Below are 14,896 nucleotides of genomic sequence, written 5' to 3' on the forward strand. Positions count from 1 at the left end.
AAATATAATTTTGCACAGCTTTATTAGCACATTTTTTCAAATAATTTAACTTTGATAAATTATATAAATTATATTACGAATTATTTACATAAACAATGTATTTGTTTATTCACATAAACAAATATAGTAGACAGAAGAAAAAATGAAAAAAGATAGAAAAAAAGACGAATGAAAAAAAAACGTTATACATGCGAAACTTATAACATTCATCGAAGATACTTAAAAAAATTTAAATCAGTCATCATTTGTGTCAACAAAACAAAACTCTAGAGTTATATCATTGGATGCAAACAACTACTACTATATTCTTAATAGAACAGCGTGATAATTTTGGATAATTTAATTAACATATTTTTAAAAGAAATATAGATTGTGCTTTATATACTTTTACGGTAAGCAAAAAATATAAAGATTATAAATAACAAAATTCCTTAATATATAATATATATTATGCTAATAAAATATCTCACATTTAATAATATATAATATAATAATATGCTTTATTTACTTTTTTAAGAAATTTGTGTTTCCACAATCAAGTACAAGCAAGCATTTATTGAATTAATAAAACTGTAATAATTACAATATTTCTTTCTAAGGCAAAATTAAGTTCAATTATTCTAATAATAATAAATGTTATCTACAAGATATCTACTCTGTCTCAATTTCTTTTTGTTTGCTATCAATAAATGTGTATTTCAAATCTCATCGAGCTATTTTAATATATTTTAATGTATTTCTACAGATTTTAATAGCAGAAATCAATTATTAGATAATTATTAATAGTTAAATAATTATATTATAATTATTTAATTTTATTAACATATATGCAAACTTCAAAAAAATTATTTAATCGCAATAAATTAACTTTTTTTATTATTAAATTTCAACTTATTTTTACGTAATTATTAATCACAAATTTTAAGCGATCATGTATATATTTTAGATAATTGCAAATGGAGCGTGTGCAAATGTGCATTTATTTTACTCTTATTATCTGTCCCTATTGTAAATCTGTATCAATCAATACTGTAGTGTAAGTTATTCGTATTATTATCAACGAATATTATATAAAAGTTATGATTAAATAAATAAATTTTTATTAAAATTGACAGAAATATATGTGTGTATGATTATCCGTTTTATATATTATCTGTCCGGTTTATATATTTTTAGGCATTATCCGAATCGACATCTTCTACGTATGAAATGCGATATCTGTTATTTAAGTCTTCGAATTAGGGCATCGTCAAATAAAACCGAAGCTTTAACACAGCTCAGAAGAACTGTAGAAAAACTTTTAAATTGTACTTTAGATTTGTACAAACTAGAAGAAATGAAAAGAAACACATTGCATAGAAAGGTTTCATTTCCAAAAAAATTGAATTTGTTTTAGAATTTATATTGAAATATATGATAAATTGTACTTCAAATATATTATATATATGTATATATAATTTATTTATATATGTTTGCATTTTATAATGTGTATACGTTGACAATATTTGTAACATAAGTGCGTCATTTTTTAACTTGTATGATTAATTAATAGCATTTTTAAACAATCAGTCTATCCCAATTGGCATGGGACAATCGCAGAACGTACATGCGAAACTTATCATAACATTCGGAGATAGTTAAAAAAATTTAAATCAGTCATCGTTTGTGTGAGCAAAACAAAACTCTACAGTTATATTATTGGAAACAAACAGTCATTACTATAGTCCTTAATAGAAAAGAGCTACAATTTCGAAAAAAATTTGTTTCCCCAATCCAAAGAGTAAGCATTTATTGAAACAATAAAACTGTAATAATTATTCGATATTTCTTTCTAAAGTGAAATAAATTCATTTATTCTAATAATAATAGATTTTATCGCGCGCGAGATACATCTTTTCGATCTCAATTTTTTTGTTTAATATCAAAAAAATGTGTTTTTCAATCTTGTCGAGCTATTACAATATGTTAATACTTTTATAGATATGTAGGAGAGATTCAAAATCAATATTTAATACACTTAATAGTAGCAGAGATTAATTGTTACATAATTATTAACTATTAAACAATTATATATTACATAATTATATTTTATCAAGGTAAATATGTGCAAACAACAGAAAAATTTAACCGCAGTAAATTAACTTTATTTCCTATTAAATTTCAACTTATTTTCGTGAAATTAATAATCACAAATTTTAAGCAATCGTGTATATATATTTTAGATACTGTGCAAATAGACTGCGACATGAAAAAATACTACTATATTTTATGTATTAAGTGTCCCTATTGTAGATCTAAATCAGACAAGTATATAACGTAAGTTGTCCGCATAATTGCCAACGAAATATACAATAGTTATGGTTAAATAAGTTGTTACTAATAAAATCGATAGAAATAAATTCTATCCGTATTTGTATATTATTTGGTTCATATATTTTCAGATTTTCTTTCCTTGAAGATAAACCAGATCAATCTTTCACACAGATGGATTGCGAAATTTGTCTCTTAAGTCTTAAAATAGTAACATCGTTAAAGGAAGCAGAAGCTCTATTTCAACTCAAAAGAACTATAAATAAACTTTTAGAGTGTACAGAAAAACCGAAGAAAAAATGAAAAACACAATACGAAAGATCATTGTCAAGAAAATTTAATTTGTTTTAAAATTTATATTAAAATATATTATAGCTTGTACTTCAAATATATTATATATATATATATATATATATACAAATATATAAATATATATATTTGTTATATATTACATAATATATGTGTTTATATAATACATATTATTTATAAATAAATATATATATATATATATTTATATATATGTATATATAAATATATATATATATACATACATACATACATACATACATACATATATAATGTATTTATATATTTGTATTTTATAATTTATATTTTTATGTATATTCGTTGACAATATTTTTAACATAGACGCGTCATACTTTTTAACTTGTATGACTAATTAATAGGATAGTTTTAAACATGCAATCTTCTCTAATTGGAACAATCACAGAACCTATAGCATTTTTGAAGGTATTGAGAAAGATATTGAGAAGATATTTCATATGTTCAAATATTTCTGACGTTTTCCAAAGCCATTGGATTATATGTACTTACTTTGAGAGCAGAAGAAAATATAAAGAAGAATATGATTTCTCAATTGTGCAAGTTTCATTTCCACTCTTCTTCTTCAGTGAAAAATGAAATAAGCGGAGGTGATTCCGTGCAGAAATTGATTCTCGATTCTGAATAACTAAATTGATTATATAACTATATATATGTATAATGTTAATGACGATTTGCCACAAACACTTTTGCGATAACTTCTCGCGCAAGATTCACTTTGCAACAATAACAATCCCGAAAAATAGATGATTTAATTGTAACTTCTCATCTTCACCATGACGCGATTAACTTATTCGAAAAGCACTATTACAATTTTCGAAGTATCGACATGTGAGCCAATCGTAGTATCTAGATTTTAAAATAAGTGCAAAAGGTGCAACTATATAAATTAAACAGTTTTATTATTTAATTATAAAAGTCAAATTCGAAAAATTGTAGGATATTATAAGTATAAATACTGTGATTCTGAACAAATTAATTACTATGATACTGTAATCGGTATAATTAATTATTAAATGACAATATATACCTGCACCATCTGCACTATAATAGTGCACTACAGTGGATATTCTAACGAAAAATATACATTTCTTCTGTTGGTTGCACTGTGATTGTGGTGTCGCTGAAGTCGAGATCCGTTTATATGTCCGCGCCATTTCCGGTTTACATCGGTCTTTCACTCTCAGAGCAAGATGGCTGATCAGGTATGTGTGCGATATTCGAACGATTAATAAATGGAATTTTTCGTGTTTTACGGTGTTGCTTTGTGAAAACATGCTATGTTCTTGCGACAATTAGCCTTAGGCATAAACGCATGTAAAAAGCAAGGTCGTAGGTTAAAGTGTGATGGAGAGGTTACAGTCGCGAACGTAACACGTGGTTAGGTCGCGCGTGTCTCGATATTTCTCTTGAAATTCCAATATCGAAAGAAATGCATAATTTGTATATGTATGATTTTGTTTGCAGAGCGAGCGTGCGTTTCAAAAACAACCCACGATCTTTCTTAATCGTAAGAAAGGTCTAGGCCCGAAGCGTAGGAAGCCTATGAGATACAGTCGCAATGTCGGGCTCGGTTTCAAGACACCTCGCGAAGTGAGTATAAATTTCTTTTAATTCACGGTACTACATTTCAGTAATTTACTTGCAATATTTTTCTTTCTTTGTATATTGTAATAATCTTTATAAAAGTGAATACATTTATGAAATAAGATTGTTATTTTAACTTTTATAAAAGATGTATCAAAGTGCATATTGAAAATTATCTTGTAATTAACAATCTAATTTATAGCCTTAATATTACTATTATTGCAAATATAATTAAAATATCTAATATGATGATAAATTACGACGGTCTTCTGAAGATTAATTGAAGAAAATTTTATATTCTCACATACTGAATAATTATGTATTTAATTCTTTTAATGATAAAAGATGTACAAAGTGTTTCATATATTGGTTTAATCTTTACAGGCACTTGAAGGAACTTATATCGATAAGAAATGCCCATTTACAGGCAATGTATCGATTAGAGGTCGTATCCTGACTGGTGTTGTACAAAAGATGAAAATGCAACGTACTATAGTTATACGCAGGGATTATTTACATTATATTAGAAAGTATAACCGTTTTGAGAAGCGTCATCGTAATATGAGTGTCCATCTTAGTCCTTGCTTCAGGTATAATAAAAGAATTACATTTTTTTCAAAGAATGTTAAACTTTTTTTTATCACGACTTTTATTTTTATATGATGATATATCACGATGGTCTACTGACAAATAACAATACAATTTGAAGAATTATCATGGATCTGACAAAATAATAATAAAAAAAGATTTAACAATTAATCAAAATTAAAAATTACATATTTTATAAATTAAATTTCAGAGATGTAGAAATTGGTGATGTAGTCACCATTGGTGAATGCAGACCTTTGAGCAAGACAGTTAGATTTAATGTATTAAAGGTTTCAAAAGGAACAGGATCAAAGAAGAGTTTCAAGAAATTTTAAACCTCTCTTTCCAATAATGGTTCGTGGTGGATTCTATCTTTTTAGTTTATAATATTTACATTAAAAACTTAAATGATGATAATAACGACGGTCTTCTGAATATATTTTGAAGTAGATATTCTCACACATACTGAATATTTTTGCATCTTTTTTTAAAGCAAAATTTATAACATACAAAATGTTTTTTATAACATTGTTATTTTAATTATTACAGAATACATTGCCAGGTGTAAGGATGTGAAAAAAACTGTAATGTTACAACCAAATACAGTTAAAAAAATTATACACGTGTATTTTTTGTAATTCATATTCAAACCCTACTTAAATGAGAGATAAAATTTCTATAAAGATGTTGCTTGTAACGTAACTTACATTATTTTTCAATATTATTACATATATAATTTTTCATTATTTAAATGTGGTTTTTTAAAAATGTATTTTTATATATTTTATAAAAAAAGTAAATATTTTTCTCAATAGATGTTATATTTGTTTATATATTTTCTAGAAATAGAAAAACTGACATATATAGAGAGATTATCAATTATATAAGTAATATTACAATTACTAACTTCAATTAAGAATTTTGACAATTAAAAAAGTTAATTTTTCTAATTATACTTGAATGTATAAAATAATGTTACAAGTGTTTTTATCAATTATATTTATAATACACATATATGTAGGGATGTGTAGTATAAATATAATTGATAAAAAAAAATTATGAATAATATGAAATAATGACATACCACTTAATTTTTAAAAATATATTTTAGCAATCTTGAACATAAGAAGCATTTAACATTCTTGAAAAATGTTTTCATACATAATATTTGGCAAATATTATTGTCATTATTATTGTAATAGCATATAAATTAATCTTTAAGGACAATATGAAATTTGTTAAAATTAAGATACAGAAATGATATTATAACTTAATATAAATATTCAAATTAATGCCTCACATAAATAAATAAATAAATATATATATATATATATATATATATATATATATAATAGTAATCCATATTTAATATATTATATTTTTTGAATTAATTATAATATACTATCAAATAATCTGAATATTTTGAATCATATTAGAAATATGAAAAATCCATTTTATTTTATATTAACAAGAGGCAGTCCAGAATTATAAAGATGTCAGTGCTTTATATACTTATAAATTATATTTCTTATATTATTCTCTATCAATATGTAAGACCTAATCAATCTAATCAAATCTATTAAATTAATTATTGTGTTAAAAGTTTATCACAAATATGCTTGATATAAAATAAGTTAACATTTTTTCCTAGATAAAAAATAATTTAGTTATTTTATTAAATTATATTAGAATTTATTATCTAACTTTATTGATAGTAACAGTTATGTCTTTAATAAATTTATATTTAATATACTACAAGGATGGTTCAAATATAAACGAGATTTTATATATAAAATTTTTACAAGAAAGATTTTGTTTACATTTGAACCATTCTATACAAGTTATATTTTCTATAAAATATCTCACTCTGTATAAAATACTATTCCAAAATTAAACTTTTTGTTATAATATAAAATAGAATGAGAAAGTATATTTTAAATGTAAAAAGATTAATATATATACAATATTATATGTACAGTTTCAATTATATAATAAAATCTTAATAGAGAGAGGTCTATAAATAAAATTTTTAATGCATATATTAAATTATTATATATGTGATAAACAACATAATCCTGTTTAGTTCCAAAATTTACAGAAATTATATCTACATAGAAAAAATATATTCTCTCTTCTATTTTATACTTATTATATTTATACATACTTTTTTTAAACAAAATATCAATTACTGATAGTCATATTTGCTTTTGCTGAATATTCAGCTATATAAAGTATGTATATAATAGGTCCTGCAAAACTTAACAGTAATGAAAACAAAAGAAGTTGCATCCAAGACAACCCCCAATTGTCTCCAGAACATTTATATATATCTGTTTCATAAGATTCTACTATTTCAGTACTTTCCATATCATTAAGTAATCGATCATGTTCTGTGTATGGAACTTCAGAAGAATTGGCATTATTATAGGATGATAAAGGTTCACATACCGAATTTAATATAATTGCATTAATTTCTGCTTTTGAAGATTCTGTAGTCGATATAATATCTATTAATTGTTCTTTTTTTGCAGGTAATTTTTCTTGGCTTTGTGTAGATGTAACGATATTTTCATCTTGGTTTTCAGTTAAAATAGAAAATGGTTGTACAGGAACCTTAATATAAGGTTTTGCATATATCTCATTCTCTTTGTCAATTTTATTAATTCGTTTCAATTCAGATATCTAAAATTATGCAACAATATATAAAAATTAGAACAAATTTGTAAATATTTTTGTTATATTTTTATGGACCAAATTTTTTTACATACTGTACATCTATATCGGAGAGCCAGTGCCTGCAAAGTATCTTCAGGTTTTATCTGTATATTGATCACTTTAATTTTACGGTGTGATGATACGGATTTAATAATTTGTAAAGAAATATTCTCCTCATCTGTGCTACTTTCGTCATCTGAATGTAAAAATACATAATGTGGAGAACTTTCCCTTCCACGCTGATAGATCAGCTGTCTGAAAATTTATTTTATTAGAAATAAACTTTTCATGATATATATTACACTTAATTTAATAAAATATATAACATTAAAAAATTGGTACTCTTAAAGATTACAGACTATTAATTATATCTCTCTACCAATTACTATACTATATATATTACAAAAATTAATTATTGTACATACGATATTTATTTTTAATATTGATTAAATTTGCAGGAAACCTTAAAAATTACCTAGCATTTTTCTGTTCGTCGAACATTGAATTTATCAATTTTTGTGGCATAATTTGACGATGCTTAACATAATTTCACTCTTTCGATGTGAATGCTTATCTACGTATCGCATTTGCATACAAATTTTTAAAAAATATGTTAGGGCAATTAGCATTATGAGAGATAGACGCGCGGATGTTCATTGAACTCAACCAACTTAACCAACATGAGGACCATACATGCATACATATCCTGTCACAGAATTCTGTGAGTCCTGTGTCCTATACTAATCAAATATTTAATGCGTATTCACAAATGTGTGTTGTGTAGAATGAGTATGTTCTATTTCACGTTATAAATATTTTGAATTGTTTGATTGAGGGATTCATTCAACAATGACGAAAGAAGCAAAAATTCTTTGCTTTGATTGGTTGATCAAAAGCTTCATAATTTCTGGAGCGTCAAATGAGGCGCACTTTTATGGCTTGTACACAGAACGCATCACATATCAAGCGTGCTATAAAGCGATGTTAGCCAATCGATTTATAGCTTGTCCCTAAGAGCGAAAGCTTGATTGGCTATTAAGGTGCAATTTCATTGACGCTAGAAACCAGCGGCAAATTAAAATCACTAGACTTTCTCTAGATTTGGCGTCAATAAAATAAAGTTCAAACAGTTTCAACTTTTTCAGTGTGTAAAGCGGCCTTTTCATTGACGCTACTTTTTAGCGTCAATGAAATTGCACCTTAAGTTCATATTTTTATGTTTATAGAGGACGCATCGTCCTTTCAGGGATAACCTAAAGCCGGATACTTTGTTAATCTAGTGACTTTAAGATCGCCTAAAAGCAGACTATGACAAAAAAAGAGTGAAAACTATGAACAACTTTGTTGTTTGTTTTATAGATTTTAAAAATGGCTTGTCGTATGCTACATATTTAGAGTTGTAAATAATTTGATAAAAAATGTTCAATCTATAAACAATGGTAACGCAAATGAAATATATCATTGTCTCTAAGTCATTATATGTAATTAACATATAATGTGTATTTAAAATTAATTTATCAATTTAACTCCAATAAAATTATGAAATTTTTTTCAGGTATATTATTGTTTAATATTGTTTAATTTATTGCTTGTCAGTCATTCACATTTATTAAAAATAGTCACTTTATTAAATAATGTGAGAAACTATATTTTTTGCGAATAGTAAGTAGAACTTTTATGGATATAGCATTTTGATAATAGTTTATATTTATATTACAGTAGAAAATAATTTGTATTTCACTGTGCTTTTGTTCTATAGGACCTGAAGATGAATTATGAAAGGGTGTGACAAGTATCAATAATGCAGGAAGACACAGAGATAGAGCAAGAAGAGTAGTGATAAGAGAAAGCTCCTAAATAAGGAGCAAATTATTGGCATGGGAAAAATTCCGATACAATTTCTTGGTCTAAACAGTCCTGTGTTTAGAGGAAAAGAATTAATTCAACAGCAAAAACTGCTTGTAAATCTTGAAAGAAAGCAAAAACTTATGGAATTATCACAAAGTCAGATCAGGTCGATGCAAATAAAATTATCGCCATTAGAATGTGGTTGGACGAGTGTTACAATATATAATATATGTATATTATTAACAATAATTTTTTGTTTACTTAAACTGTATAAGATTGTACATAAGAAACAATCTTTTTTATTTAATATTTCAAGCATATTTTCATAGAACTTTAATTTAATTATTATATTATTAAAAATATTGAACAAAATAAAGAATTAAAGCTGGCTTTCTCTGCAGTCTCATGGCAGATTATATCAGAAATCATACTTTAATTATTGCAATATATCATGAAACAAATCAATCTCAAAATAATGGAAATATTTGCAGAAATATCAAATACGTAATGTAAATATTTTAATTTTTTTGTATGCGATCTATTTTTTATTCTATCGATGTTTTCATAGTGATGCACTTTGAGCATTTTGCTTCATATGTTTGCAATAAAAATATATTAAAGCAAATTATTTTGCAAATTTATTATTCTAATTTTTATTTAGAGACTAAGATTAAAAAAGACGTATGCATTTTTTTCAGATATTTCTATTGAAAAATACGCATCAGATAAAACTTTCCTGTACATTTTAAATGTGCCAAAAGATTTGCTCTTTATTCCACTTACTGCAATAATGTACACTAAAAATGACAGATCTATATTAAAACTAATAGATCTATATTTAGTAGTTGGAAAGAAAGAGAGGAGAAATGAAAAGTGGATCTAGAGAATTTAAAAGAATAAAAATCTAAAAATAATAATACATAAAAATTAATATTATGTATTTTTTTCATGAGGAATGTGGGGCGCACATTTATGCATTTATTTATTTAGATGAGATTTACTTTAGAGCACATTCAGTATTCAACTTTAATTTTATTTTCTCTTTCTTACGATATATAAGTATAACATAATTACCTGCAAATGCTGTCATTTTTGTGTGCTTACAGTGATACAGAAGCAACATTACAAGTATTATATTTACAGATAACATCTGTATAATAAAAAAAGCACCAAAAATCTAACAATGAAAAAAGGATAAATATTGTAGATCAGCATAAGTATCAACCAATTATTCCACCGCTCTGTTTCATTTGAGTTGCAATTTTCTTTTATATCATAAATATTATAAATAAGATAAAGATTTCTACGTTTCAAATAAATTTATATATTTTATGTATGTAATACTGCGCACACATATTAAAAGGTGATAATATCGCAGTTATAATAAGATACAATCCTGACAATGTAGTGATTTTTGGATCCTACTTAAAATAATTTAATTTGATTTATTTTTGAGAAATGCGCACAATACTTGAGAACAAATTATTTTTGTGCTATGTATTACCTGTGTAAAATTCCACACACAGTATCATATTGTCTGCGATATATGAAAAGCTTCATCGATGAAATATGATTGAGATATAAGAAAAGTAATATAATACTTGTAATGAATAACGTTAATGTGGAATACATAAATATTTTATATTTTAATTTCATATAATCAAGATGAGATAAGACACTCATGATTGCTTTAAAAATGTGTCCACAAATATCATGTAACTTCAATAGCTGCACATTCGTCAAATTAATCCTATTACGTTAAATGAATCACAGCAGCTTGTTTTAATTTAATCTAACCTAACCAATTATATTATATGCTTCTCATTAAAATGTGTAAAACTGTACGTCGCACATTTAATACGATTAATATACTACGTAATAAAATGTAATACACTAATGAAATAATTAAATATTATTTTTGAAAGCATGATAAAATTCAGGCAGCATACACTTGTGTTTACATTCGGCATCCAAAGCACTGAGAGGTTAGGTTAGGTTAGATCGAAAAAATTTATCGTTTAACAGTTGGCAGCCCTACGAGATAGGCTGTGCAGCACTGCGCGTATATAAAATAAATTTGAAATCGCTTCTAGCTAACCATCTTCACGCGATCGACTTTATTTGAATTGCACGGCATCGCATCGAATTATGATGCGGCGCTGATTTGTTCGAATGTAATTCGGGACATCGCGATGCTGTATAAGCGTCGAATGAGCACGAATTGTCACGCAAATATGATAAATCAAATCTACTCACCGGCTGTTCCACAGGCCGCTCCTCCTCGGGACAGTTCGCTCGCCTCGGGACGTCCCATTCCGATCTTGATGCACACAAACTCACACGATATCATCAACGCGAACGCGCGACACTTTATTCGGCACTTCCGATACTCGCTCGCATCCGATAATCATCATCAAGGGCGCGAATAACGCGACGCAACTTCGCTCCATCTTCGCGATGACGCCATCACTGAATATCGTCAAAAATCGCTGTCGCGCGTTTCCATCGACACACTATAAAAGTCGCGCGATCATCCTTGAACACTTTCGACGCTCGTTCACTCGCGATATTCGTTTAAAAACGGTTAAAAGACACGAAAAATGCGGACGTATGACGATCCGTGTAACTGCGTATGACTCCGAGTCACGTATGACGCGTATGACGTAGCAGTGACGTAGCAGTCACGCGCCAACATGGCGGCCGAACCAATGCGCATTCGTTTCTGCGCACTGGTTCGGCCGCCATGTTAGCGCGTGTTGTACGTCATACGCGTCATACGTGAATCGGAGTCATACGCAGTTACACGGATCGTCGTACATCCGCATTTTTCGCATCTTTTAACCGTTTTTAAACGAATATCGTGAGTGAACGAGCGTCGAAAGTGTCCAAGGATGATCGTGCGACTTTCATAATATGTCGGTGAAAGTGCGCGACAACTGTTTTTCACAGTTCAGTGATAGCGCGATCGCGAAGATGGGGCGAAGTCGCGTCGCATTATTTGCGCCCTTGATGATGATTATCGGATGCGAGCGAATATCGGGAGTGCCGAATAAAGTGTCGCGCGTTCGCGTTGATGATATCGTGTGAGTTTGTGTGCATCAAGATCGGAATGGGACGTCCCGAGGCGAGCGACCTATCCCGAGGAGGAGCGGCCTGTGGAACAGCCGGTGAGTAGATTTGATTTATCATATTTGCGTGACAATTCGTGCTCATTCGACGCTTATACAGCATCGCGATGTCCCGAATTACATTCGAACAAATCGGCGCCGCATCATAATTCGATGCGATGCCGTGCAATTCAAATAAAGTCGATCGCGTGAAGATGGTTAGCTAGAAGCGATTTCAAATTTATTTTATATACGCGCAGTGCTGCACAGCCTATCTCGTAGGGCTGCCAACTGTTAAACGATAAATTTTTTCGAACTAACCTAACCTAACCTCTCAGTGCTTTGGATGTCGAATCGTAAACATAAGCGTATGCTGCCTGGATTTTATGATGCTTTCAAAAATAATATTTAATTATTTCATTAGTGTATTACATTTTATTACGTAGTATATTAATCGTATTAAATGTGCGACGTACAGTTTTACACATTTTAATGAGAAGTATATAATATAATTGGTTAGGTTAGATTAAATTAAAACAAGCTGCTGTGATTCATTTAACGTAATAGGATTAATTTAGGACGAATGTGCAGCTATTGAAGTTACATGATATTTGTGGACACTAATAATCATGAGTGTCTTATCTCATCTTGATTATATGAAATTAAAAAAATATAAAATATTTATGTATTCCACATTAACGTTATTCATTACAAGTACTATATTACTTTTATTATATCTCAATCATAACTCATTGATGAAGTTTTTCATATATCACAGACAATATGATACTGTGTGTGGAATTTTACACAGGTAATACATGACACAAAAATAATTTGTTCTCAAGTATTGTGCGCATTTCTCAAAAATAAATCAAATTAAATTATTTTAAGTAGGATCCAAAAATCACTATATTGTCAAGATTGTATCTTATTATAACTGCGATATTATCACCTTTTAATATGTGTGCGCAGTATTACATAAAATATATAAATTTACTTGAAACGTACAGAAATCTTTATCTTATTTATAATATTTATGATATAAAAGAAAATTGCAACTCTAATGAAACAGAGCGGTGGAATAATTGGTTGATACTTATGCTGGTTTACAATATTTATCCTTTTTTCATCATTAGATTTTTGGTGTGCCCTATTTTTAATCATCTTTAGGGATGCTTTGGCTTTTGATAACGCAAATCCAGCCAATCCATTTCCATTCCCAGTTACTATAAATGAATTGATTCTAGTCTTACGTGCTAAATTACTAGTCATACAAGTTATCATTTTGTTTTCCAAAATCCAAGTTTCAAAACTTTCAATTGTATCTGCAGAAAACAAAGATATTAATATTATATAAGATATTAATATTATATATAATTCTAATATTTAGAACTGAAACATCAAAAAAAAAAAAATTGAAAATAGACATCGTATCACATGATTTTTGTATGTGTGTAATTTAACCATTATATAATCCAATAATAGCATAAATATTAACCTTTTCCAATAAGATTTGATTCAATGTTTCTGCCATCCATTGTAACACTCGTCCAACCACATTCCAATGGCGATAATTTTATTTGCATTGGTCTGGTCTGACTTTGTGGTAATTCCATAAGTTTTTGCTTTCTTTCAAGATTTACAAGCAGTTTCAGCTATTGAATATTCTTTTCCTCTAAACACAGAAGTGTTCAGACCAGGAAATTGTATTGGAATTTTTCCCATGCCAATAATTTGCTCCTTATTTAGTCTCTCTTTTCACTACTCTTCTTGCTCTACCTCTGCATCTTCCTGCATTACTGTTACTTGTCACATCCTTTCATAATTCATCTTCAGGTCCTATAGAACAAAAGCACAGTGAAATACAAACTATTTTCTACTGTAAATATAAACTATTATCAAAATGCTATATCCATGAAAGTTCTACTTACTATTCGCAAAGAACATAGAGTTTCTCACATTATTTAATAAAGTGACTATTTTTAATAAATGTGAATGACTGACAAGCAATAAATTAAACAATATTAAACAATAATATACCTGAAAAAAATTTCATAATTTTATTGGAGTTAAATTGATAAATTAATTTTAAATACACATTATATGTTAATTACATACAATGATTTAGAGACAATAATATATTTCATTTGCGTTACCATTGTTTATAGATTGAACATTTTTTATCAAATTATTTACAACTCTAAATATGTAGCATACGACAAGCCATTTTTAAAATCTATAAAACAAACAACAAAGTTGTTCATAGTTTTCACTCTTTTTTGTCATAGTCTGCCTTTAGGCGATCTTAAAGTCACTAGATTAACAAAGTATCCGGCTTTAGGTTATCCCTGAAAGGACGATGCGTCCTCTATAAACATAAAAATATGAACTTAAGGTGC

The 14,896-nt window shown here is 27.7% G+C and overlaps 2 protein-coding genes and 1 long non-coding RNA gene across 3 annotated transcripts; 1 reads left to right on the top strand and 2 right to left on the bottom strand.

Annotated features, from left to right (window-relative positions):
* Positions 1-3,776: 3,776 nt before the first annotated feature.
* Positions 3,777-5,447, top strand: LOC105259390 (40S ribosomal protein S11). Its single transcript, XM_011271292.2, has 5 exons — positions 3,777-3,857; positions 4,120-4,245; positions 4,624-4,829; positions 5,039-5,181; positions 5,377-5,447. Exons 1-4 carry the CDS (start codon positions 3,846-3,848, stop codon positions 5,160-5,162), a joined length of 468 nt encoding a protein of 155 aa, XP_011269594.1. The 5' UTR covers positions 3,777-3,845; the 3' UTR covers positions 5,163-5,181; positions 5,377-5,447.
* Positions 5,448-6,971: 1,524 nt separating this feature from the next.
* LOC105259391 (lysM and putative peptidoglycan-binding domain-containing protein 3) lies at positions 6,972-8,379 on the bottom strand. The gene is made up of 3 exons (XM_011271293.3): positions 8,018-8,379; positions 7,596-7,797; positions 6,972-7,509 (listed from the first exon to the last, which is right to left on the bottom strand). Exons 1-3 carry the CDS (start codon positions 8,065-8,067, stop codon positions 7,009-7,011), a joined length of 753 nt encoding a protein of 250 aa, XP_011269595.1. The 5' UTR covers positions 8,068-8,379; the 3' UTR covers positions 6,972-7,008.
* A 5,196-nt stretch (positions 8,380-13,575) lies between these two features.
* LOC112638824 lies at positions 13,576-14,684 on the bottom strand. The gene is made up of 4 exons (XR_003123173.1): positions 14,654-14,684; positions 14,429-14,537; positions 13,996-14,336; positions 13,576-13,822 (listed from the first exon to the last, which is right to left on the bottom strand). It is a non-coding gene; the product is annotated as an uncharacterized LOC112638824 (long non-coding RNA).
* Positions 14,685-14,896: the final 212 nt, after the last annotated feature.

This window comes from Camponotus floridanus, unplaced genomic scaffold (genome assembly GCF_003227725.1).
Source record: "Camponotus floridanus strain SB8 unplaced genomic scaffold, Cflo_v7.5 scaffold105, whole genome shotgun sequence".
NCBI lineage: Eukaryota > Metazoa > Arthropoda > Insecta > Hymenoptera > Formicidae > Camponotus > Camponotus floridanus.